The sequence below is a fragment of the Haliaeetus albicilla genome, chromosome 19, assembly GCF_947461875.1.
Source record: "Haliaeetus albicilla chromosome 19, bHalAlb1.1, whole genome shotgun sequence".
Taxonomy (NCBI): domain Eukaryota; kingdom Metazoa; phylum Chordata; class Aves; order Accipitriformes; family Accipitridae; genus Haliaeetus; species Haliaeetus albicilla.
The window spans coordinates 23,130,004-23,157,010 of record NC_091501.1 but is presented as its reverse complement, the minus strand read 5'-3'; the positions used below and the strand labels follow the sequence as shown (position 1 = coordinate 23,157,010).

The following is a 27,007-nucleotide window of genomic DNA, read 5'->3' as shown; positions in this document are numbered from 1 at the left end:
ACAAGTTTAACAGATGTAAATATGCCACAGTTCACTCAAATGTGTCACATACCATAATTCTTTTGTTGTTGCCACAGGAATTGACCCTAAGAGGCGGCAGGGCTTGAGTGCCTTAATCTACAGTTCCTTTAAGACTCCTTTTCTTCAGTTCTGTTCTTCTGAACTTATTGAAAAAAGGTGGTGTGGTTATTTTATTGCTCTCTGTCTTTGACCTTGGTGATAAACCCTTAGGGTGAAAACCTGGCCCTGTTGTAGTCAACGGCAAAACTCCCATTGACCTTAGTGGGGCCATGATTTGGGCCTTTTTATTCAAATCAGTTTCCATCACTTACTCCAAAATGCACTTAACTGTGCTGGATGAGAATATCAAGAATTAATAAAATCAATTTAAAGACACACTTTCATAGCTGTTTTTATCTTTAATAGCTATAATTATGTTTAATAAATTATTCTTAATTCATGGGATTTTTTTTGCCTTTTTTTTTCTTTCCTGTTTTTGGTTGTTGTTTTCTTCTGTTTGAAATCAATAAATCCCAAACACAACTGAAAGTCCTGTAGAATCCAGGAGGTCTGAGGGTGCCAAGGAAGCATGACTATACCATAAATTTGTGGAACGGAATAAGATTAAAGTCCTTTTGTTCTCCCCCTGCCTCCTCCTTGTACCTGCTCACTACTTGTGAATATGAGAAGGTCTCTCCTTATACGAACAGACTGTAGGAATATGACTGAAGAAAAGCCTGGACCTTCTGTGCTCCTTCCCCAAAGCAACAAACAAAATTACAGGCAAGGACACGAGAGTCTGAGTCGCTGCAATTCCTTTTCTCTAGACACAAGTGCTCCAGCTACTCAACCTAATAATCTTTTCTGTCTAGCTTTGCCCCTGTACCCTTTTCTGTCAGGCTACAAAGGAAAAAGCATCAACAGTAAGGATAGCCTTAAAAGCCACCTGATATAAATAATCATTCATCCCTGGCATCTGGATTCTAGGGGTTTTCTGTCTTTTCATGTAGAGTCTCTGCATCTCTCTTCTAGCAAGTATTGCCTTGCAATACTTCAAATCCAGTTCTTGGTGACTGTCACAGGTGATCGGCCTTTGCAGTACCTAAGGGCATTTGTTAACTGAGAGTCTTGAGAAATTGGTAAACTGATCCTCAGTTCCAATTTGTCTGGCAAGCTCTGGTGGAGATGTATCGTGAGGACCACGCAGCCACTGAAGACACAAAGACTTGCGCCAAGAAAATGCTTTTCCTGCATCTGTCCTATTTCAACCTGGCCCCCAGCTGCCCTGCCTCTCCAGCCTCTATACGTTCCGCTCTGTCTCACTCCACAAATTTCTCATTTTTCCCAAGTCATCATCATGTCTTCCCCTATATCCCCCAAATCATGCTACTCCTTTTTATTGTATACATAGAGCAACTGTTGAGTCATCTGTCTTTTTTTTTTTTTAGAAGGAGGCTTCGTGTAAGTGCACCATGTGCTTGCATCTCAGCCAGGATAAGTTTGGTTTTGATTTCTCCTTTTCCTCATATTTTTTCTCAAAAGCTTGTGGGTTCTTCAGGGGTGGGGCATTTTCCTGTATTGATTTTATGCTCTCTTCAGATGCTGATTACCTTGCATAATGTGGTGCTTATTTGTATATTAGGAATTACGAACAGCATAATTAAACCATGTTCCCATCTCTTATCTAACGCAACAGTCTAGTGCCAATCCCTCATGAGAAACTGCAGCATCATTTTTAACTGCTCTAGACATAGCCTTTGATAAAAACCTGTTCTTAATTTTCTTTCTCCCTGATTCTACATTCATTCTTCCTTCATGTTATTCAGTCTCCTTAAGAATGTATCTTGCTTTTTGATATTCACCGGCAAAAGGACCAGAAATAATGGCTATTCTACAGTTCTACAGTTTTCACTGTTTGGCCAGATTCATATGGCTACTAGCGGGGTCATGAAACTTTGGTGCATGTGCCTTTTCAGCACAAAGCTGCTCAGAGACTCAATGAGTTTGCTCCTGAATTGGCAAACTTACCTCTTTCTCACTAGTGGGGCTGCCTGGCATGCAGAAATCAGAAGCTAAAATCGCTCTTGATTATCATTGTCTGTCAACTTTGTTAAAAATGTTGAGCTGAGTAATTAAAAAACAGGTTTCACACAAGTGCATTTAAAAACCTTGCTCAGTTTTAATAACACAATCATATGTGCAGCTATAGAGCTCTGCAAAACTCATTTTCATTGCCCTACTGCTGTATAGTGGGAGAATAACACTGTGCAAATCCCTGTTCTCTGTTCCTTTAACTTTCTGACACATTACTGTTTGGTCTCAAACTTCACATGCTTGGATATGACACAAAGGTACATTTTTTGTGGAAAATTTGAAAGAATTAGTTTGGCTTGCTTTCAGTTAGTTGATGCTTTAAAAAAATTACATAAAAATAAAAATAAGAACACTCTTCAAAGTTTAACTCAAATCAGTTAAAGGTGCCACTCCTCATGCCTTGCTTATAGATAGCCAGATGAAAAATTAAAAATTATCCTGAGTAACTGAGCACTGGATTTAGTGTATTCCCAAATAAACATTAAAAACAACAACTATTGTTTTAGTTACTGGGTTCTCAGGGGAGTTATGTGTATGCATTAAACTCCATAACTCGACTCTGTGGTGCTGTAACTAGAGGATTAGATCACACATGTACAGACTTCACATCTAAACACACCCAAATTTTATCTCAGCTGCTGCACAGTGACAGCAAGATGCTCTTCAATCTCATCTGCCCACGGAAATGTGAGGGACATTTATAACTAATTTCATTTTATTGGAACAGAAATCAGCACTGTCTTGAACTTATTGTTCCCTGTCCTCTGAGAGTCACTCACATTAGGAAATTAATTGGGATAAGCTGGAAGAGCATTCTGGGAATTCTTTGGTTGTTTTAAATCCTGCTCCCAGTCTCCTACCCTCTGAATACTACATCACCTCTGTCACAGACAAGTTCCCTTGATTGCCATAAAAGCAGAGAGGGGGAAAGGAAATTTTAGTGTCTCGAAATGGCTGAGTTTGCATGATGTAGGAGGTAAATGTCTTTGTGAAGATCCATCTAATTCTTTCTTGAGAAGTGTTTTAAATCTCCCCACTCTTTTATTAAAACTGTGTAAACTGAATTTTCTGGGTAACTAAAGTATTTGGTTAGCCCCACTCTATCTGGGTATTGCCAAAGTACTGAGGATGTTACCACCAGACTTATGAGCTACGTCTTAGCTGCACCTGGAACAAAAGCTGGAGCGATCTGTTGATTTTTGCAGCTTTGTGATCCTGGGACTGACAGAGCCTGATGCAATCTAGATCTGTTTTAAGAGCATCTGCCAATCCCCATTTCCTCCGTAATGGCGTGATGGAATTGGATGGGTCCTGTAAACACTGGTCAGTGGAGAAATTCTGCAGCCACCCTGGTCATTTCCAGGCTGCTGTAGAGCCTTGTGCTTTGTGGTGACACAGTGTTCCCGTGTGGCTCAGTGTATATCCAGGAACAAAGCAAGAACCCTACCCAGCAAAGCCTTTAGTGAGTTTGCCAGCTAGCCTTGCCCTGCTACTTAAGTTAGGGTCTGAGAAAGCGGTTCTGCTTAACTGGAGGTAAAAATGAAAACCCCCTACTATTTCCCCACACACTTCTGTCTCCAGGCCACACACCTCTAGTTCAAAGGATTTATCGCAAGCTGTGGGGGAAAAGTTTGTGGGAGAGCCCTGCTTACACTACTGGCAAAACATCACTGGAATTAGTCTGGATTTTCACTCATATGGCACATATGTGAAGAACTATAAAATAACGTTGTGCGTATTTGTGAAAGATAAATTTCCTCTGCAAAATGAAGACATACAATAAGTATCAATCTTGATGTTTTATGCTAATTCAATGTATTTTGCTTCCTTGATTTTGAAGAAATGCCTCATTCTATTGCATTTTTCCACAAGAATTTCTCAATGTGTAAAATAGCATGAAGTTATTGATGCATATGCATTTAAAATGTCATCTGTGGGGGGCACTGGGAATACTTTACCCTTCTTTTAGAGATGGATTCATTTTACTCTGGGATTATACTACTTATGACATTAATGTATTTGTCAGTGTCAGGAAATTTGTATCACCATCTCAGTAAGACAGTGATTGATACTACTATTCCTACTGAGGTCCAAAGAAATACTCGCACAAATAATTGGTCACCCATGTGAATAATTTATAGCCTGGCCAAAAGGGACGATGTTATTGTAAAATGTGGTCAAAATGAGAACCTCTGATACAACCTCTTCTGATCTACGGGAGCTGGGAGACGTAACTCATCTGTGTTTACTTAAGAAATGGTAGGAAATGGTTTTGCCTTTCTGCTTCAGAGGCAGTGAAAACTCACCAGCATAGCTGGTCTTGCAAGACGTATACCTTTCCGGTAGCAGAAATATTTCCTGACTGAAATTGGGAATTTCCAAATCTCACTGTAACAGTGATTGGCGGCTAGCTCGGTATTGCACATTTATACACACTGTGGCATACCTGAAGGAAAATTCAGATCCTCTAAAATGCTTATGAGAAATCTCTGAAGGGAGATTATACTCTTGTGCAAGTACATAAAGCACCCAACTCCTGATGAAATAAGTTTTTCAGGGTCTATATCGATCTGCATACTTTGCCATATACATGATTGGTAAAGTCTCAGAAAAAAAAATAATTCAGAAATATTTATTTTTCACAGCAGCATTCAATAAATGTTCCAATTTTGATGTTAGCAGTTATAGAATTCTGTAGTTTCCAGTGGCTTAGGAATAAACTTGCAGAGAAGTTCTGGTGAGTTCCAGTACGAGCTGCATTGTGGAGTACTGAAGAGACTTACTGCATGTATCCCAAGTGACACTTTTCTAGCAATAATTTGTTACTGAATCTGAAGTGACTAAGGTAGGTTTTCTGTTTGTGTATGACAGGAATGATACACCTCGCTGAGACCAAATTCTGCTGATCTTGCTGAAACTCTTTCATTAATCTGATTCTCTCTGTTAGTTTGAACCCTGTTTGCACATTAGGTAGAAGCAAGGGAATTGCATTGCTCTGGTATGAAAGGCCAGTAGTAAAATTAAGACATTGCTTATGCTTAACATTTAATTGGTAGATATTTTATAACATTTAATAGGTACATATTTTATCATTTATATTAGTTGTAGCATCATTTTGGTTAAAGAAAAGAGTGCTTCCTCTTTAAAATTCCACAAGCGGCATCTTTTTTTGTCTATTTAGATAAAGTCAGGTATTTGTGCTTGTGACAAGGGAACACTGGAACCTGAAGAGCTGCACGTGTTTTCTGGTGGTCACAGGGCTAGCTTTAAGTCAAAAATATTCATTTTTAGAGTCCTAAATGGCTTTGGACCTATCAGAATCTTGGAGACACTTTTTTTTTTTTTTTGGTGCTGCAAATTTATTAGCAGAGGTGCTCATTTCCTTTTGCTTTGAACAACAGACAGTTTTTCTGCTAAAATGTTCGTAAATCCACCAGGTTTAGGAATCAGTACATTCTTGCACTCTCTTTCTTTGGCAATGTGTCTGGTATTTTGACCTTAAAAGTATATTATATTGGAAGTTCCCAAGTTTCATGGTGAGAGAAAAGGGCACCTGGGCTAGATACCTGGTATGAAAGTATCACATTACCTTTTGGTATTTTGTTTCTTTCTTAAGGGAGAGGTGCTCAGTGTGTTGTTTTTGAGAGTATTACTTATTACTGATATTATTTAGGTCCACAGTGCTTGAGCTTCAGGAAGATGCCCATTCAACATGTATCTACAGAGAAACAGTTATTAAAAAGCACTGGGTTCAACTCCATTTTACCAGCATTATGCTGTTGTAACTTTCCTCTTAGCACAGGAACTGCTGCCCCCAGCAGCCTGTCACCTGGCAATAAGCAGCATCAGAACTTCAAAGGATGGTGCAAACCAAGGCTATGAGGCACCAAAGTAACATGATATACATTTTGTGCTGCTGTGCAAAGACTTGGGCCAAATCTTGTAGGGAAAAAAAAAAAAAAAAAAGTCTTGGTTCAATCTGAACTTTTGTTCCTCAGGAAGCTAAAGAAGCTCTTCAGGAAACTGAAGGATGAAAGAACTGAGCCAAAGGAAATGGACACCAACCAATCAAAGGACCCTCAGCAATGGGATCTTGACTACATTTTGGAACCTTTCACTGGGCTGACTCCAGAATACATGGAAATGAGTAAGTTCTCTGACTTCCCTTTCCCTTTCTGCAATAACCATAGACTTACAGAGGACCAATCATGATATGTATGACTGTATGTCATAAATTGGCTTGATAAAGGAGGAAAAACCCCAAACACTTGTAGTTTGCAGAAATTACATGCAAGACAACAGGGCTATGAGACTCCCACATTACCAGCATAGCAACAATGATGAGTCTTAATATCTGTTAATACTTACATTGTGAGAGTTCACTGTTCCCAGCTGAGAAAAGTGCATAGAAACCATTGAGCCACAGAATCACAGAATAGCTAAGGTTGGAAGGGACCTCTGGAGATCACCTAGTCCAACCCTCTGCTCAAAGTAGGGTGAGCTAAAGTAAGTTGCTTAGGGACTTGTCCAGTTGTCCTGTTGGGTTTTGAATATTTCCAGGGATGGAGACTCTACAGTCTCTCTGTGCAACCTGTTCCAGTATTTGATCACCCTTACAATATAAAAGTTTTTTATTATGTTTAAATTGCATTTCCTGTGTTTCAATTTGTGCCTGTTGCCTCTTGTCCTTTCACTGGGCACCCCTGGGAAGAGTCTAGCTCTGTATTCTTTAATCCACCCAAGAGTTATTTGAACACCTTGGTAAGATCCCCTTGAGGCTTCTCTTCTTGTGATACAACAATCCAAGCTCTCTCAGCTTCTACTTGTACTTCAGGTCCTCCAATCCCTTAATCATCTTTTCACTGGATTCACTGCAGTATGTCCATGTCTTCTACTGGGGAGCATAGAACTGGAAAGAGCACTCCAGGTCACAGTAGTGCTGAGTAGAGAAGGATCCCCTCTCTTGACCTGCTGGCAATACTCTTCCTAATGCACCCCAGAAGGCTATTGGCCTTCTCTGTAGCTACGGCACATTGCTCATTCATGTTCAACATGTTGTCCATCAGGACACCCAGGCCCTTTTTTGCAAAGTTGCTTCCCAGCTAGTCAGTTCCTCGCTTCCACTGGTGCTTGGGGTTATTCCTCCCCGGGTGCAAGACTTTGCATTTTCCTTTGCTGAACTTTGTGAGATTCCTTTTGGACCATTTCTCCAGCATGTTGAGATCTTTCTCAATGGGAGCACCACTATCTGGTACAACTCCTCCTAAAATTAAAATTGCTTATTAATGTTTCAAATGTAGTAAAAATATGTAGATTCCAAAATATAAATGGTATTTTCTCTTAGAAGTAAATTACCCTTTACAACAGAAAACTGTAGGAATATCTTTTTAGGTTACGTAGTTCATGACTGAGTGTTACATGATACTGAATCACATACACAGCTTTCCCAGCTATGCTTAAATTAAAATTCACATACATACACAACAGGAGAGAACCTTCAGCCTACAAGAGCTTCTTGGTCAGCTGAAAGAGACAGTGGAACAGAGAATTGTTATTCCCATTTTACTCACAGAAAGCTGCAGCAGGCAGGTACTGAGTTGGCCACAGTGGAAGGAAATCTACGCCACACTTGGGAATTATTTCTCAGACTCCCACCTTTCATACCAGGTCTTTAACCAGCACATCTCTAGTTTTTTAAAAGCATGTGCATACTTCCTCCGCATGCATCACCCTGCTGGAGTGACTGACATCACCAGTGGAGTGCACTGCCAGACATTTGGTCATCTTTCAAATCCATGTAAAGTAGGAGCAACACTATTAAAGTTAATAGTATTCTAATTTTGTAAAGCTGGTGCCTGCCCTGCGTGTATCATCTATGTGTTTGTATGTGCTTGCTGTTTTTCACAATTACTTAAATTGCTGCTAAAGTATGGCAGAGATCAGTACTTTTTCAAGGTTGCTCCACAGTTTGCTTTTCCTCGTGAGAGGGGATAATTATGTGGGTGGAACTGGGAGCAATTCTTAAAGTGGCAAGATGCCACCAGTTATATATTTGGTAACCACACTGCCACATCAGGGAGACAGCAGTTCCTGATTTCTGCTAGGTGGGATCCAGGAGCTGGATCTGCTGCTTCACAGAAATGCCTCTCTCAGGATGTAACATCTATCAGAGAGGAACAGTATGCACTTTTAATTATCTGCAGGTGTGGATTGCTGACATCTTAGTGACTTGATCCATCATTTGCATATCATTAAAAGACTCTGATTTAGGATCTGAGGTCAGTGTGGCCACTGTATGTCATTTGAGAAATAGCATTAGAGTGTTTTCTGCTATCTGGAAGGTAAGAGTCAAGAAAGAATCTTTGAAGTGCTGAGTTTGTTCAAATAAAATACCATTAATAATTTATTTTCATTTTAACTTGTTTGGCACTGTGCCATTGCCCTCAGTAGTTATAATTTGGAAGTCTGGTCAGTTCGGCATCTTGAATGCACTTTGCTCAAGAGAAGATGTAACTTCATTATCCAAAGTTGCTCTGATACTTATGAAATTATGTTTGAAATTCTGAGTACAGTATCTGGCCTGTATAAGGGGATACAGAGAGCAAACCCAACAACTAGGCATTTTTGGTGTAATTCTGCTTTGTAAGGAATCCTCTGTTGCCTCCTCTCAGCTTTCATTGAGATCGTTGGTTCACATTCATCTCCATACATCCACTTACACTCATCCACTGCTCCAGCAGGAGCAGGTCAAACACTTGGATAAAGGAGTACACTCCAGATGAATTAGCTGAGGACATATATCAAGCATCTGATAGAGAATTCCAAAGTGAAATATATACATGCCTTCTTTCTCATTCTAAATTGTGTTTGTTATAAACTCCAAGGAGTATCTCTGTTACTCAGCAGGACCCAGGAGGACAGAGGTGCAAATAATCACCAAGTAACTTAGTCTTGGAGCCCTGGGACACAATCCAATTTCAGCTGTCCTCAGGGAAACGAACCCGAGAAGAAGCAGCACACAGGGATGCTGGGGAGTAAGAAAGAGGCCAGGCTTTTCACACCAGGTGCAACCCAAAATTGCAGTGTACCCCTCAGCCCTGTAGCTGCCTCATGAGTAGACCCTGGAGAGGCAGGGAAGGAGAAAGGGGGAATGGTATGGGTGGGGAAGGAGGAAGGAGAGAAATAACTGAGGCAAACCCAAGCTTTAGGGCATAAAAGTATTCAGGAGAGAACCACAGCTTGTCAATGGGCATGTTATCTAAAACCAGGCACCTGTTAAATATTGTATGTGACAACTCCTGTTTTAACAAGCCACTATTCTCAAAACATCTGAAAGAGAATGCATTTTGTGACCAAAAAAGTGAATACCATGTATGGTTTATCTCTCTAAATAGAAATAGCTATATTGATTTATAGATATATTTTATAATATATTTATAAATGCATATATGGGATTCTTTATAATGGATTTATGTAAATATATAAACATGTAAGTATATATGAGGTATTTTATATAATGGCAGATTTGGGGATCTCTTTTATGGATATGTTTATGGATCTGAACCTTGCCCCCGGTAGTGCCATTAAGCTGACATAAAGAAGCCCTCACCTGCCATCATCTCCCTCTCAATTGTTTCAACTCACCTTAGGATCTTGCTGTGTGTTGCAGCCTCTACTACCTTATCCCCTTCTGCATGTGATGACAGTTTGTTGAAAAATTCTCCTTTAAGATTGATTTTTTCCCATGCATTACTTCAACCCAAGATGATTTTTTCTTCTGGAAACTTTAAGCAAACTTCTTTGCAATTTTTGAGTTAAACAATGGTGAAAAAATGTAGACGTTTCCCCTTGTAAACATTTTCATATGTTTTTATGATCAGGCATAACTCAGAAATGTCTGCACTTTAACATCCAAAATTTCATGGTTAGCTAGTTCTCTCTAAGGACAAGGACCTTTAGTTATTGGTAATAAACAGAATAAATACAACTATTTATAAATATTTAATTTCTTGTCCTTGCACACCTGTGGTAGTTGACCTAACTCATTCTGGGAGCTAGAGCACATGACTGGTTGCAGCACGAACGCCAAATTACAGCGAAAGCCACTGGCAGGGTGAGGAGGAGCCAGACATCTTCCCAGACTTCTTCCCAGTTATAATGGGCCAGAGACTGCTGAGTACACTCTATGATAATCCAAGAAGTGTGGCTGACTTATACAGAAGCAGGATGGAGCCTTGAGTGTGTTGTGAACTAGAATATCCCACTCTCCAAACATTATATACTGGTGCTTTCTTCTACTTGTAGTTGGACCTAATGCAAAGCACCCTGGGAGGAAACTCTTTCCACTCTCTGTCACCTGTGGCAAACTCCCATTGCATCTGAGATGATGCCATTACCCTGGTTCAAGACATCTGTAGGAGATCACCCTTGATTCATTCATAAGGACACCACTTGGATGCAAAGGTCTGCCTCGTTGGAATAACTTACAGTATCAGGGTCTAAACTACTGATGTTATAAATCACTGGACACTAAGCCTGTGTTTTAGATTAGTCCCTTGTGCCTAGATCATAAACAATGTTGAGTGCCTCATCCTGCAGGCATTCAGGGATAATTAGATAGATGCCCTGCTAATGAATGGATGAATTACTAATCTAAACATTTGTTTACAACAGGAGAATTAGCTTCTCAAGTGAAAAGATGAGCTCGCTGAGCCTTGTAGCATGCCACAGCGAGCTATGCCCTGCCTGTGGGACCCAAGACAAATGTGCAGCAAATGAAACCCCGGCTGCACCTCCCCAGCCCGCTTGTTGCCCCAGGTCCGTACCCCTGCACTCAGCTGTCAGATTCACTGCAGAGTCTCTCAGACCACCCGCGCTGCCAGGAAGAACTTTGCGCAACTCAGCACTGAACCTGTCAGCTGGGATTGCTGTGGAGGGCATCAAGCTGAAATGGCGAGGCAAGAGGCAGTTACACAGCTTATTTACCTGTTTTTCTAAATTTGACTTGAGACGGGATGGGAAGGGAAATAATGGGGCAAGTGCAGAGAAAGATTTTTTTTTTTTTTGTCCTGAATTGCTTAAAAAGGCAGAATGACTCGGATGTAAGAAAAGGTATGATATTAAGGAGAAGAGAGAAATGTGACTGCTGTTTCAGAATTTAGTTCTTAATTTTCACACTGATTTAATCAGGCAAGCTCCCACTGGTATCAGTGGCTATCTGCTCAACCAGGAATGAAGCAGCTGAATAAGAAACTGTAGACTGGGCATAATGTAACCTTTGGGTTCCTCCTTCCAGATGATGATGGTGTTTCATGCAGAAACAGGCATGGACAGATTATGTATCTGCATGTGAATATTCACTACATTTGGGTTTGTCCTGCCAGGATACTCCTACTTTTAAGGATGGGTGACGTCTTTAAGACTACACAGAAAGTCTCTGACCAAGCTGAGACTTTTGACTTGGGTCTGCCATTCACTAGGCTGTACCCTAATCACAGGCAGTCCTTGCCTTTTGTACCTATATGGAGTCTCTTCTACTAATTTCTATCAAAAGGGTTGACATGTGCCCTTTCTGATGGAAACCTGCAGCAAATCTGCCTCCCCGTGCGGCAAATCACACATTCTTTTTGCGTTCCCTTATGAAGCAGATTAGCCCTGGTGTGGCACCATCCGAGGGATAGTTTTTGGAGCGATCTCAGGATGTGTTTTGCAGTATGATGTGCCACAGGTAAAGGAGGTTTTGATGATAACTATCCCACTTCAATTTTGGCATGGCCATTTCAAAACTGCTGGGATTTTCTTTTGGTCTGATTTCCTATACTAGGAAGCCTGAAGCCTTGGAGAGGCTTCCTTCACCTCCCATGCCATCCCCTCCCCTTTTTTAAGTCTAGGTAAGTTATTAGAAATAGTGAGATTTACTGTTGGTTTGTTTAATATCTCCTATATTTTCATATTGGAAAATGTGGCTCTGCCTTTGCTCACTAGAGTTAGATTCTGCAAAATGGCAGCCACTCTAGTCCCAAGTCAGCAAAGCCACTAGCACTGTTAAAAGAAGAGGCAGTGTGAAAGCTGATGGGAACACTGAGCTGGTACCTCTAATTGTGATTGCTCTCTTAACAGCAAGAACAAAGAACCACAAACATGAAAGAGGGAAAAGCTGGCAAGACAAGAGCAATCCAAGTTTCTCTCACTTACTCAGGCTACAGCCATCTCTGTGTTAGAGCTAGCCTGTGTTCAGGTGCTGCAGGAATGTTACCTTTCGGTTCATGCATTTTACAAGGCCTCCTAGAGAGTTCTTCAGCTCTTTAAATGTAAATATAGCTTCTGTTAGACTAGGATGTTTAACATCACCCAAAGTTGAATCAGTTGCTTGGTGATGCTGTTCCTCAGGATTGTCACTTCCAGCTGTCCCTGAGCCAGCACCTCTACCACCATGCCCTCCCCACCACCTCTGGAGTTTGGGTTTTATCTACAACCCAAAGCAAATGTGTCTGCCTGTAGGAAGCTTTCTCATCACTTCCACTAGATGTCATGGGAAGGGGAAATGATACTTTCTGCTGGCCTGTTGACTTCACATCCCTCCTCCTCATTCCCAAATCCATGAGCCTGTTGATGAAGCCTTTTTACTCCAGCTACAGGAGGCATTGCGCTCGCAGGCTCCCATCCTGCCAGGGGACTTCAACCACCCTGCCATCTGCTAGAAACGTAGCATGGCAAGCTGTAGGCAATCCAGGAGGCTCCTGGAATGCATTAAGGATAACATCTTAAGCCAGGTAATAGACAGCCTGGGGGGGCTGTAATACTGGACCTGTTGGTCACTAGTGCAAGTGAGCTAATAGGTGACATCAAGATTGGAGGCAGCCTGGGTTGCAGTGGTCACACACTGGTGGAGTTCACAGCCCTGAGGGATATGGGTCAGGTGAAGACTAAAGTCAGGACCCTGAATTTTAGGAAAGCAAAATTCCCGTTGTTCAAGGAATTAGTCAATAGGACCCCCTGGGAAACTGCCTTCAAGGACAAAGCAGCTGGCAGATCTTTAAGGATGCTTTCCATAGAGCGCAAGAGCTCTTGATCCCCTGGTGTAAGAAATCAGGAAAGGAAGGCAAGAGACTGGCATGGCTTAGTCAAGACCTGCTGGTCAAACTAAATGGCAAGAAGGAAGTGCACATGTAGTGGAAGAGGGAGAGGTATCCTGGGAAGAATATAGGGACACTGCCTGGTTTTGTAGGGATGGGGTCAGGAAGGCCAAGGCGTGGCTGGAGCTGAACTTGGCAAGGGATGCAAAGAATAAGAAGAAGGGCTTCTACAGGTATGCCAGCCAGAAAAGGAAAGTCAAAGAAAGCATACCCCTCTTGATGAGCAAGACTGGCCAACTGGTAACAACAGACAACCAGAAGGCTGAGGTACTCAACAACTTTTTTGCCTCAGTCTTCATTGGTGACTTCTCTTCCCACACCTCTCGAGTGGATGGACTGCAAGATGGGGGCTGGGGGAGCAAAGCCCCTCCCACTGTAAGAGAAGATCAGGTCTGGGACCACCTGAGGAACCTGAACATAGGAAAGTCTGTGGGACCTAATGAGATGCATCCCAGAGTCCTGAGAGCATTGGCTGATGTAGTTGCCAAGCCACTTTCCATGATACTTGAAAAGTCATGGCAGTCAGGTGAAGTCCCTGGTGACTGGAAAAAGGGAAACATTGCAGCCATTTTTAAAAAAGATAGAAAGGAGGACCCTGGGAACTACCAGCCTGTCAGCCTCACCTCTGTGCCTGGGAAGATCGTGGAACAGGTCCTCCTAGAAGCTATGCTAAGGCACGTGGAGGTTGGAGGTGATTCAAGACAGCCAGCATGGCTTCACCAAGGCTTCACTGCTTGACCAACCTAGTGGACTTCAATGATGGAGTGACTACATCAGTGGACAATGGAAGAGCTACAGATGTCATCTATCTGGACTTCTATAAGGTCTTTGACATGGTCCCCCACAATATCCTTCTCTACAAATTGGAGAGATATAGATTTGATGGATGGACTGTTTGGTGGATGAGGAATTGCTTGGATGGAGATCAGCAAAAAGTGGTGTCACTCAAGGGTCTGTATGGGGAACAGTACCATTTAATATCTTCATCGATGACGTAGATGGTGGGATCAAGTGCACCCTCAGCAAGTTTTCAGATGACACCAAGCTGAGTGGCGCAGTTGACATACCTGAGGGATGGGATGCCATCCAGATGGACCTGGACAAGAAGTGGGCCTGTGTGAATCTCATGAGGTTCAACAGTGCAAGGCCAAGTGCAATGTCCTGTACCTGGGTCGGGGCAACCCCCAGTATCAATACAGGCTGGGGGAGGAAGGGATTGAGAACACCCCTGCAGAGAAGGGCTTGGGGGTAGTGGTGGATGAAAAGTTGGACATGAACCGGCAATGTGAGCTCGCAGCCCAGAAGGCCAACCATATCCTGGGCTTCAGAAAAAGAAGTGTGGCCAGCATGTTGAGGGAGGTGATTCTCGCCCTCTACTCTGCTCTGGTGAGACCCCACCTGGAGTTCTGTGTCCAGCTCTGGGGCTCCCAGCACAGGAAAGACATGGACCTGTTGGAGGGGGTCCAGGGGAGGGCCACAAAAATTATCAGGGGGCTGGAAAACCTCTCCTATGAGGAAAAGCTGAGAGAGTTGGGGTTGTTCAGCCTGGAGAAGAAAAGGCACTGGGGAGACCTTACTGCAGCCTTTCAGTACTTAAAGGGGACTTACAAGAAAGATGGGGACAGACTTTTTAGGAGGGCCTGATGTGATAAGACAAGGGGTAATGGTTTTAAACTAAAAGAGAGAAGATTTAGACTAGATACAAGGAAGAAATTTTTTACGATTACAGTGGTGAAACACTAGCACAGGTAGCCCAGAGAGTTGGTAGGTGCCCCATCCCTGGAAACATTCAAGGCCAGGCTGGATGGGGCTCTGAGCAACCTGGTCTAGTGGAAGATGTCCCTGCTCATTGCAGGGGTGTTGGACTAGATGACCTTTAAAGGTCTCTTCCAACCCAAACTGTTCTATGATTCTGTGATTTTATGATTTAGTTTTAAGGTAAAAGTCATATGTAAATCTAAAAAAAGAGAAAATGTCAGAGGGTAAACCCCAAAGTCTACAAGTCAGGCAGATTTCCATTGACTTCAGTGGCATTTCACAGATCCCAGTAGTGTGGGAGGAAGAGGCCAAGCCTTCACCATGGCAAATAAACTCCTAAGTTTTCCTGTGGTGAAAGCTTTTGTGGGTCATTTCTTCAGTGAGCTGAACTATGAATCTGATTTCAGTCAGTAGACTGTGCTGAATTTCTTTCTTGAACAGGCCTTGTCAGTCAATAACATGTCTGCACATAGTTTTGATTTGTACCAGTGGAATTTCTGACTACTGTTTGTTTTGATATTACTAACTGATATACGTTTGTATTTTTTAGCAGACACTCCAGCAGAGAAGCTCTTAATGTTCCTGAGTGATCAGAAAATTTTGCTCAAGGAATCCTGAAACATAAATTGTCACTATTAATATATGTCAGATTTGTCATTAGTACTTCCTGTTTCTAAAACTGTGCAATGACTTTTGACCCAACCCAATATACGAAACCACATGCATTCCCAAAGTAGGCAGCACGTATAGCAATTTCCTCATCCAGCTGGTAGCAAGTTTGCAACACGTGTAGCCTGCAGTGATAGGAGTTGGCAAGAAATCGATGTTTAGAGTAGCAATAAATATTGCTAATGAAACAAACTTTATGAAATTGGCTCCAAAACCAGCTAAATGATGCATGTGAACATGTGAAATTTATACCACTACTATTTTCTTGAGAAGAAACTGACATCAGCAATGACTTTCAGATTCTTATTTCATTTGGTCTTCCCTTCTCCAGTCTAACCCCTCTAAGAGTCCAAGGATCATGTGGCAATTAATTGAAAACATTTTTTTCTCAAAGAGAAATAATAATAAAGGGTTTCATCATCCAACTTCTGTTAAAAATCAATGGCAAAACTCCCTTTTGAATTTTAAGAAGAAAATGATCAGATCCAATGTCTGTAGCTACCGACTACCATAAGGATTAATCTTAGCAGTTTGGAAGAATTTCCCCTAAAGCAGGAAAAGCCATCAAAAAGGCAATGTGTGAGGCACCAAAAGAAAAAAAAAAAAGGAATCGTTGAAGAGAAACCTACATTTTTCTATAATCTCTATAATGAGGATGGATTTGAAAATAGCAACTCAGTCTGTTGTGTGTAGGCTTGTTGCATATATTTATTACCAAAGATTAGTAAATTACACCTTTTCCTTAGTTTCTCAGCCAGGCTCGCCTGTATATTGAAAAGTTTCTTCTTAGGACTTGGAAAGTCACTTAGCACAGGAGTGATTCTTCTATTGTTTGCTTCCAGTAACACATAATCCTATGGCAGATATTGTTGATACAGAAGTAAGGAAAGAAGCAACATGATGATAAAAAATTACCTTCTCTTAGGTTAGGTTTTGATGTAAAAGATACTAGGGTTACTCATGCTACTCAGCGTGTAAACCTGTTACAATCTGAGTGATATTCACCATGGAAGGGTTTATGCTGGGGACTGATTCTGTATCCCTTACACAAGAACACTAGCCAGCACTCTCCAGATCCGTAATTTAAAAGCCTTGATCTGTGCTTTTAGTCACAATTTGGAAGCCAGAGTTAGAGGGACAGCGTGTGCCATGTCTTTGTTGGGGTTGGGTTCTGTTCAGGCCCTGTGCACAGAGGAACAGCTTCTGTGAAAAGTGGACTTCTGAGAAGCACTGTGGTCTGAGAGACGTCCCTTGGTGCTGTTTGTCTTCTCGAGTTTTCATCTTAGGGCCCAGCCAGCCTAAGCCTGGATGAGATGTTGCAGATGTTGCATCAGGTGTTGAGAACCTCATGGGCTGGCTCTGAGGTCTCTGCCTCTTTCCTGCTTAAGTCAGACAGTAAAGGTGGTTTGTCCTGAGCACCAATAGAATGTGGTTTGGGTATTTTTCCTCTCATCAGAAATAGTCTGTGTCACTGACAGCACATCTAGTCTCCTACTTTGATGCACCAGGAGAAGGCGTTATTTCCCATGTCCTTGACTTCCCCTTAGACACAACTTTCAATTGTTTTGTTTGCTGGCTTGTGCCATGAGGCTGGGTGATGTTCATCTCTACTGTCTCCAGGCTGGCCTATCAGGCAAGTAGAAAAGCTATGAAAGAGGCTGGATGTCCAGAGGTCCAACTCCTGGCACAGGTCTCTTTAGCCCTTTGCCTCAAAGCGCAGGAGGATAATCACCCAAGTCAGGTAGGGCTCTTACGTGGGGTCTGAGGGTTGTACGTGAACACTAAGAGAGCTTTGTATGGAGACCTTGTGGCATAAGTGTGAATGTAAAAAGGGTATTCCGGGGTTGCCATCAAGTCCTCCAGCCAAAATTAGGATGTCTCAGCATCAGCTGTCCTTGATGGAACCGTCTTTGTGAGTGCCCTAAGAGTACTGTAAATGTTTCCACTGTGACTGGACAGGCATGCACAGAACTCCAGGGTGCTGTGACTGGATTGTTTTTGGGACCTGAACTGTACAGCAGGGATTCTTCTCTTTTTAATCCATGAAGCTTTGTTGACATATTTGTTTCTACAAATATTGACCGAACTGAACAGCTACCTTTAAATTGCTGAGGCTGTTCACAGACTGCTTGTTTTGAATGATTGTTTGCTAGTTTACTACACAAGACCATCTAAATTATGGCGTGCTTGATTTTGTTTTCAGTTTTTTTGCCTGCTTTTTGCATCATTCACACTTTCATAAAAAGGAGGCTAGAATACTGAAGAGATTTCAAGATGGCCACACAAACACTTCTGCTGTAGAGTTTTCTATGAAGACATATTTAGACAATTGTCCAGAAGTCCTTTGCATACCTTGAACATTCTTTCATGAACTTGAAAAAAAATTAAACTGCATTTTCCCAGGCAATGAATAAAGGGGCTGCAAACAACATCAAAGCAAATGCGTGTGTGGTTTATACTTCAAGCATTGCAAATACTTTTTTTTTTTTTTTAACAGAATCCTCCCAGTTCTATTCCTGCTAAATTCACTTAAACCCAAATAAGGCGTATTTTGGTGCTCTGTATTTTTCTAAGCATTTCACAGTTTTTTGGGACACGACTCTTAACATCTGTTTTTATTACTTGTTAATTCCTTTTCCTGACTCTTAACATAAAATATTCAGGAAAGTATGATTTCAAGGATAGCCTGTTTGTGTGCTTTGAAAGAGCTCCATCTTAGTGTATGTTAGGATATACTCTTTATCTCAAAGCAAAACAATGAGAATGAAAATCAAAAGGCCATATATATAATACAGAGATAATACTTTACTGTGCAAATATTTTGTCACTGAGAAGAGAAAAGCAGGAATGTCAGTGAGAAGACTTGTGATCTGCACACAAAAAAAGACACATGCAAGAGAAGATCCTGGCGAAATCTGTTTTATCAGTTAGTTGTAGTCTGTGACAACAGTGCCTAAGGAAATGATTTTAAAGTAAACATTTGTGCTATGTAAACCCTTGATTTTCACAAAAAGTGAAACAGATTCCTCCCATAGTGGAGAGAGAACTTATACAGGGATTTGCCAAAAAAGAAGCCACAATAAATAGGGCCTCATACACACCAACCCTTTTTCTATACTACTATTTATTTAATTCTGAAGTGTAAATCACAGATAGATTTATTAGTTTAATCTTACTGGGATTACTGCCTTTGCATTTGAGCAGCATGCTTTTGGTCTCTTTCCTCTTCTTCTACTCCTCATTAGTTTTCTGGGGTAATAAACCTCTTTCACTTCCCTGAAGTATTACTTTAAAATAATGCAGCATTTTTACAAGAAAATGATCCATTCTCACGAGTAACATTCACCACTGATGCCTCCTGCTTTCTATGGAAGACACAGCCTTTTACGCAATTTGTTAATTCTTCAGCACCTTGGAGGAAAAAAAAAAAAAAAATCAACCCTTTTCAGACTCTAATTGTACCCAAACGAGATTTACCTAGATGAGGTAGATCCTGAAGTGCCACTGAAAGAAGGGGGAATTAAGAATACTCTGCCCACCCAAAAACTGAAGAAGCTTGCTTGGAGGGACTTGGTTTCTGCTACATTATTCCAAGCATCTCTAGAGCACTGAGACTTGTCAGAAAAACACAACTGTGTCAGCATTGTGCTTTTGCGGGGTGACATTGGTTCCTTAGCTGCTTAGAAGACAATTTGTTCGCATAAAGACAGGTCACCCTGTGCCCTAGAAAAGAGGCATAATTCACTCAGAAAATGATGTAGTCTTTCTGTTTATATCATTATACTATGGGTGCTGAGCTGAAGTCTGTCATGCTAGTGGTCTAGTACTGGGAAGAAGATGATGCAAAATGTGCCATCCACTTCAGAATGAGAGGGTTTTCTTTGGTTATTTGGTTGGTTGGTTGATTTTTTTCCCCTGTGGAAGAAGCCAGGCTTATTAGTTCTGTATTTGTTCTAGCAAGCATGGAGAACTCGGGACGTCAGTGCTTCATTGCAATACTACTCGTTCTTTAGGACCAGTGGACTAGTGCTTTCTTTCTCCCAAACTACTTTACACAAATTGCAAACCCAGAAAAAAAAAAAAATGACGAGAGCATTCTCCTTTGCCAGGTAGGACTTGAAAGGGGAAGATTTCCAACTTTGGAGGATATCAGTGACCTAAGGAGGGATGAAAATACTATATGACACCACAGGCTCATGCATCCGCAAAGATACTTATTCTGTCCCTGCTCTTGAGAGATTACCACCATGTTTTCCAAAGGAAGCTGGGAAGAAACAGCGACACCTTGTAGATTTCCTCCTCTTGCTTGCTTGTGTATCATTTTCCTTACAGGCAAAAGAACAGGGAAGAACAGCACAGTCTTAATCAGTTAATTATATATAAATGCAGAAGAATACACTCCAAGTCCTTTGTCCTTTATTAAATTTATTAATTATTTTGGCTTGTGCTTGTGCTAGAGACCAGAAGCATTGTTAGAAACATTCATAAAGCACAGTAACTTTCTCTCTTTCATAGCCTTGCTTTGTGATACTTATTACTGGGACCAAATTGTGAAGTGGAGTTTTATGGGTTTTGTAATGCACAAAGCTCAACAATGATTTGCTGTCAGCTACATTTACCAGCTCCTTTCAGCAGATATTTAAAACCATTGCATATTTCTCTTTCAGTTATCCAGTTTGGCTTTGTCACACTCTTTGTTGCCTCCTTCCCTCTGGCACCTCTCTTTGCTCTTCTGAACAACATCATAGAAGTCCGGCTTGATGCAAAAAAGTTTGTCACTGAACTGAGGAGGCCAGACACAGTAAGAGCAAAAGATATAGGTAAGCAATGAAAAAACATGACAGTGAAGATAACGCCAAAAATTCCATAAGAAGGAAGAAAAGTGATAGTTAATCCCTTAATAAGTTCTGTTTTTCACTTACAGGAATTTGGTATAACATTTTGAGTGGTATTGGAAAGCTTTCAGTTATCATTAATGTAAGTATTTGATTACACCAGTTTCTAACCATGATCTTGGGAGCTTATATTGTGCCTCCAGCATAATTTAAATGTGAAGTCTGATTTTATCAATTGCTATAAAATACAATAAAATCTAAATTATCCAGTTCATTCTGGAAGTGTAAAACATGATTTAATTACAAATGAGATGACCATTCACTCTTCTCATTCTCTCTATCCTTGTGTTATATAGGACAGGAAGACTAATTCATATAAGAACAACTAATGAAGGGGATGTAAGCAGGCAATACCCCAGATAATTGATAAAGATCTACTTCTCATTCATACTTGTGCCTTTTTCTGTTACTCTGCTAGTATAACTGTTGGTATGAATAAAAAGGATGTAAATATAAAGTCCTGGATTCTAGGAGCAGAAAGTCCTTAACTAGATAGCATTAGCATTTGTTTTGTTATATACAGGTATGTTTATATCCCTAAACATAATTTCTCCTACAGAGTGAGCATTTCTGTAAGAGTAGCTTTTTTTTTTTTTTTTTTGAGTTAGGTTACACGCTCCCCAAGCTACAAAATCTTAATGGAAAAATATATTCTTTCATAGAACAAGAATGATTACAAGAACATAATGCATGTCTGGTATACAGATATATTATGTTTGTTGTTCACATGTATTTCTTAAGTAAAAATTTCCTGTATATGCTTTAAGACAAAAAAGACTCATGCCCTGAGAGTTTAATTATAATACTACTATCTAGTGGGGTTTTGACCCACAGGTTATAGAATCATTGAATCATTTAGTTTGGAAAAGACCTTTAGGATTATCGAGTCCAGCTGTAAAATATCAAAGATATCAAAGCACTTTAGAAAGGCAGATGATTGTCACTACTGAAGGGGAAACTTGTGCAGAGGGGTTATGCAATTTATCTAGTACAATAGCTTCCAGCACAACAGCACTCCATAGCAGTATGTAAGCTATCATTACAACTGGGAGAACTATAATGCCTCCAGAGAAGCAGTGTTGTTTGACTTGGGTGGAGCATTGTTCACTTATGGCTCAGCAGTTTCCAGGATTTAAGGTAGGAAATCATTGCAGCCCTGCACATACCCATAATTTTGCTGTCAGGCCTAGATTTCAGGTTTCCAGTACTGATCTGTGCTGGAGGAGCAAAACTCTGCAGCCTCTCAGTTTTATCAGAATACACTTTGCAGATTTATGAGCCTTGACTATTTTCTGTGTCAGACAAACTCTGAACATTTTTATTACCTGGGGATTCCATTAAAATATCAGTTAGCTACTTTTTCTTGACAGAAGTGTAAATATGGGCATACCCAATTTAAAAAAAAATACTGAATGCCCAGTTCTACTTCTCCATCTGAATAATATTGCTGCAGAAGACCTATTTAGCAAAATGTAGTTTTAATTGAATCTAATTAATTCTCCTTGATATGATCTAGATATTTCTGTATCTGATTCACTTCACAATTATACCAGTTTTATACCAGCATGAGGTCCATCGATGTCAGATGTGTAAATCCTGATGCACAGGGGAAAATGGAGGAGGACTACCTTACACTCAACGGGTTTATCTCAGATAACGCTGTGTAACTACACCAAATTATACTCCATGTTATACCAGCAAGCTATTATGTCTTGTAGTTTTTTAAAACTAGTGATAAACCTCCTAATGGCTCGAGGGTTGGAAAGAGCTGAAGAAATGTACAGTACATTAATTGCTTTTACTAGTCTATGCTCTAAGAAATATTCCACTTCCCTAGCTACAGCCTTCCCCTAGAGAGACAGAGCAGGTTACTGTGCATTTATAGAAGTATACATTCTGTAACAGGTCTGGCCATTTGACTTTCACTTCATCACCACTGTAGACTTCCTTAAACGTGAAAATTATCACCTGAATTAACTTAATATCTGAAACACATTAGACATAGATTCACGACGCTGTTGTTTGGTTGGGTTTTTTTCCTCTCTCAGGCTTTTGTAATTGCTGTCACATCTGATTTCATTCCACGCCTTATGTATCAATATGCATACAGTCAAAATGGAACCATGCATGGCTTCATCAATCACACGCTCTCATACTTCAATGTCAGTCATCTCAAGGCTGGAACACAGCCAGAAAACTCCCCGTTTGCACAGGATGTTTTATTCTGCAGGTAAAGTACTTCTAATGACAGTTTGCCTAGTCAACGTAATTTCTTTGGGTCTTTTGTCAGACAAAATTTTTCCAAGTGGGGACTGATAATATCTGCGCCTTTAAAAAGACGGTTTTAAGAGTACAGCTTTTAGAGTATCCTCACTGTATTAGAAGGTTCATAAAAGGTTTTTTTTCCAGTGCATTAAAAGGCAAAATAAACAATTTAGGCAGACTTAACTCACATTAAAAAATCCTTTCTTTATTGAAAGACATAACCTTCATTAAAAACAATGAGGTTTTAAAATGGACACCCACTAATTAGAACCAGGCTTTCTTTTTCTTTGTTAAGTTCAGTGTTTACTTGATGAGATCTGAGTTTTCAGTAAATTCTGCCCATCTTTAAAACCTGCACCACTCCTTGTCTGCATGTCTTATATGTCAGATTCATCTTTTCACACTGGGGAAACAAGGCTTGACGTCTTTAAAATTTGTCCAAAATGTCTGGTCCACTGCTCCTGTAGTGCAGATACCTATGGAGTAGTTCTAGTTTGCATGAGAAATCACTAACATGGTTCCAGGGCTCTCAAAGCAACCTTGCTTTTTTATAAAAATATGCAGAAATTTAAAGAGCTGTTTTAAGGCAGTACAACCCAAGGCTGTTCAAAGCTGAGCTCCTCGGGTCAGTACTACATTCAACAGCCTGCCACACCTTCCTTTAGGACTCCCTTGAAATCACACTGTGCTTAACATCTGCAATGGCAAGAAATCATCACAAAACTCGCTCTTCCATTTTCCTTGGGAGGAGAGCCTTCATTTATATGGTTTTTACTACATACAGGTCTTTAATTGGCCTCCCTTATTTTGATGCATAATATATTTGCATATGTTCGCTATCTTTTTCTGATGCATGGCAAGGTTTTTGAATCTAGTACTCCTGATTGATAGTTGCCATCTGAACCTGTCCTGGTTTTAAAACTAGTTTCACCTCTGTCTTTCCCAGTCTCCTTTCTCAAACTCAGGTCTTCACTCTCATGCTTTCATTGTGTGGTTTTACTCTGAGAACAAATTTTGGCTAAATTGCCAAGGTGGGGTTCTCAGAATCTTATCACCATATTCTCTCTGCACCCGTGTCAAAGGAAGAGCACAAAATCAGTTACCAAGCATAGCAGAACGATGATACAAATCTTACAGGGGACATTCACATACCATGTAGCATCAGATTGGCCTCTACTTGCAATACTGGTTTATTGAATACTCAGATACTGGCAGAAAATACTGCTAGTGTTGAAGATATTGTAAATATCAACATGTGTTTTCTACTTAGAGCTTCAGAATTCTTCCTTCTTTCCTTCCATTCACTTGAATTCATTGCACTTGATAAATCTGTATTCAAAATACAGATAGAATTCTTATTAGTTCCAATGACCCCTACATTTCTGCATATCTGACATTCAGAGTTTCTTAAAGAAGTTGTATTTACAAAATAGAGATAGCTAAGGCAGCTGGAAAATTTTTATAGTGTTACCGTTAAGTTATGATTATTAGTCTTTTCTTTAAATCTGTGAGAACAGCTCTGAGCATGACATAGAAGGCTTGTAACTAAAGCTAGTTAGGATGCACATTTTTGTGCTACCAAAATCTTTGTCTTCACATTAAAGTTGAGGAGAGAAAATATTTCAAATAAATCAACCATTTGGTTAAAACAAAACAAAACAAAATTCAATTAATTGTAAATATCTGCTGATTCTACCCTTCTAAAAAGAAATTCGTTTAGAAACAAGCAGCCACTTAAAAGCAAAGAGAGAAATTAACTTTGTGATTATGCTTCTAACAGGTGCTGTAAACTGCCCTTCAGAATGGTTCACTTCTTTTCACTGTTTATTTAAAGGATCATATTCTAGCTAAGTTCCTGAAGTAGCCAAAAACCTCCCCTTGCTTCTAAATGACTGCGAATTTCTAAATGTAGACTACATACCTATCTTCCATGAAATTGTTGGTTGCTTTTTTTTTCCATCCTGATTTTATTAGGGAATAAGAGGGTTTGCTCAAATAGCTTCAGAAGGGGTAGATGGAAGTTCTTCAGTGAGTCCTACAAATCAATACCCATCTTAGAGAATATATTAAATATCCTAATGTAATAATTTTCAAGAAAGAAGTCTTAAAGTTGGCATTATTCAGTGTAGTTTGTGCATGTTTATCTCCTGCTCCTGCACAAGCAAACTTTAATCATACTTGGGATCCCACTGATTTTAAGCAGGGTATTTATCTTACCCAACTACAACCCACAAAAAATTATGTATCTCAGTTCCTTCACTGGAAGCAGAGTAAATGCGGAGAGAAATCTGGCCTTCTAACTCAGGCACTGCCCTTGGGATTGCCTTTGGGACGTACCTACCTTCTTACCATGACTACAACAGAGGCTAGATGAGTGCACAGATAAGACTCCTAACTTTTAAGCAGGTAAAGAAAGAGCATATAACTCAGCACAGCCATGTCTCGGTGTCAGTAACTTTGTTAAAGGAATCTCTGCGGCCCCTTGGGAGGCGATCAGATGAGACTTGAGGGCAGACAGAAGGGAAAAAATAGCTCTCCAGTGCTTAAAGCTGCATGCTGTGCTCTACCTGCTGCTTTGCTTGTGGCAGACAGGGTAAAGCACCTTAAACCTGGGGCCTGTCCTCTGTCTTTTCTCAAAATGTTGTTCCCTGTGAGCTCTGCTATTGCCCATTTCAGTATGTTGCTAGGCGTTATTTCTTAGAATAATGTTACATGTAAGAATATGCAGCATCTCTGTACTTTCTGATAGACTTGTAAGTCTGTGCCCTGGTTTCAGCTGGGATAAAGTCACTTTTCTTCCTAGTAGCTGGTACAGTGCCCTGTTTTGGATTTAGTGTGAGAACAATGTTGATAACACACTGATGTTTTAGTTGTTGCTACGTGGTGCTTATCCTAAGTTAAGGATTTTTCATTTTCCCATCTCTGGCAGCCAGCAGGTGCACAAGAAGCCGGGGGGGAGCATGGCCAGGACAGCTGACCTGAACTAGCCAAAGGGATATTCTATACCATAGAATGTCATGCTCAGTATATAAACTGGGGGGAGTTGGCTGGGAGGGGTGGATCGTTGCTCGGGAACTGACTGAGCATTGGTCAGCAGGTGGTGAGCAATTGCCTTGTGTATCACTTGTCTTTTTTTGGGTTATACTTCACTCTCTTTTTGTTACCTTCCTTTTCATTATTATTTCTTCTTCTTATTATTTTTTTATTATTATTATTATATTTTCTTTTTTATCTCAATTATTAAACTCTTCTTATCTCAACCCACAAGTTTTACTGGGTTTTGATTTGCCTCCACATCCCACCAGGGAGGGACGGGAGGAGTGAGCGAGTGGCTGCATGGTGCGAGTTTCTGGCTGGGGTTAAACCACAACAGTCTGTGAAATGCTTTTCTGCTCTCAGTTCCTAGCACTTTTTAATTTGTATCCCTAAATTAGCTTGTGTTTTCCTTCAACAAGCATCTCGATCCTTATGGATCTTCTACTCCACTGTGACTTTGCTACTGTCACTTTGCTATTTACCTGGTCTTAGTCACTAGCCTCTATTTATGGTGTCCGACTGCCAGTGTATTTGTAAATGTGTGGATTAACAACAGTGATGAAATGCACTCCTCAGATTAGCATGGATTCAACAGAGCCAAAATACAGGGAGAAGGGAATAATCCACACTAGGTATAAAAGTGATCCCTGCCTGATAACATCAAGTCCATGCCACTGAGAAAAAAAAAAAAGATATGTATTGCAAACAAGAAGCATATACTAAATGTTTGACCATGTACCAGTCTGAATGAGAAACAACTATGAGAGCATTTCTGTTCCATTATCAGGAAACAATTAGGAAAAGATGTCAGCAACCACATTCACTGTTTCTCATTATCACCCGCCTCATTTGAATCTTATCAAAATCTCAGCTTTGGACAGAACTATCACTGTGATAAAATATGGGGTATCTAGCTTGTGTCCCAAGAGACAGGCAACAAACACTGTCCCTTAAGCTGGAAATAAAATCTGTTTTTCTGTTTCTGGCAAATATGTTGGGAACAAGCTGACCTCTCTTATTCTTAGATTTCTGTGACCTCCGGAGATAAATGTGGTTACAATAAGCCTGCATTTTGCTCCTTACGGGCATTGCCAGAGATTAAGGTATCTTAAAAATAACCATAACAAGCCAGAAACAACTCTCCCACCGAACACC

The 27,007-nt window shown here is 40.5% G+C and overlaps 1 protein-coding gene across 3 annotated transcripts in view; it reads left to right on the top strand.

Annotated features, from left to right (window-relative positions):
• The window catches only part of ANO2 (anoctamin 2), a 200,209-nt gene that overhangs the window by 166,194 nt on the left and 7,008 nt on the right, over positions 1-27,007 (top strand). For all 3 annotated transcript variants that reach the window (XM_069806801.1, XM_069806799.1, XM_069806800.1), the window contains 4 exons: positions 6,093-6,241; positions 20,324-20,476; positions 20,581-20,633; positions 22,600-22,781. In XM_069806801.1, the coding sequence (XP_069662902.1) occupies positions 6,093-6,241; positions 20,324-20,476; positions 20,581-20,633; positions 22,600-22,781 (537 nt within the window). The remainder of the gene's footprint in view (positions 1-6,092; positions 6,242-20,323; positions 20,477-20,580; positions 20,634-22,599; positions 22,782-27,007) is intronic.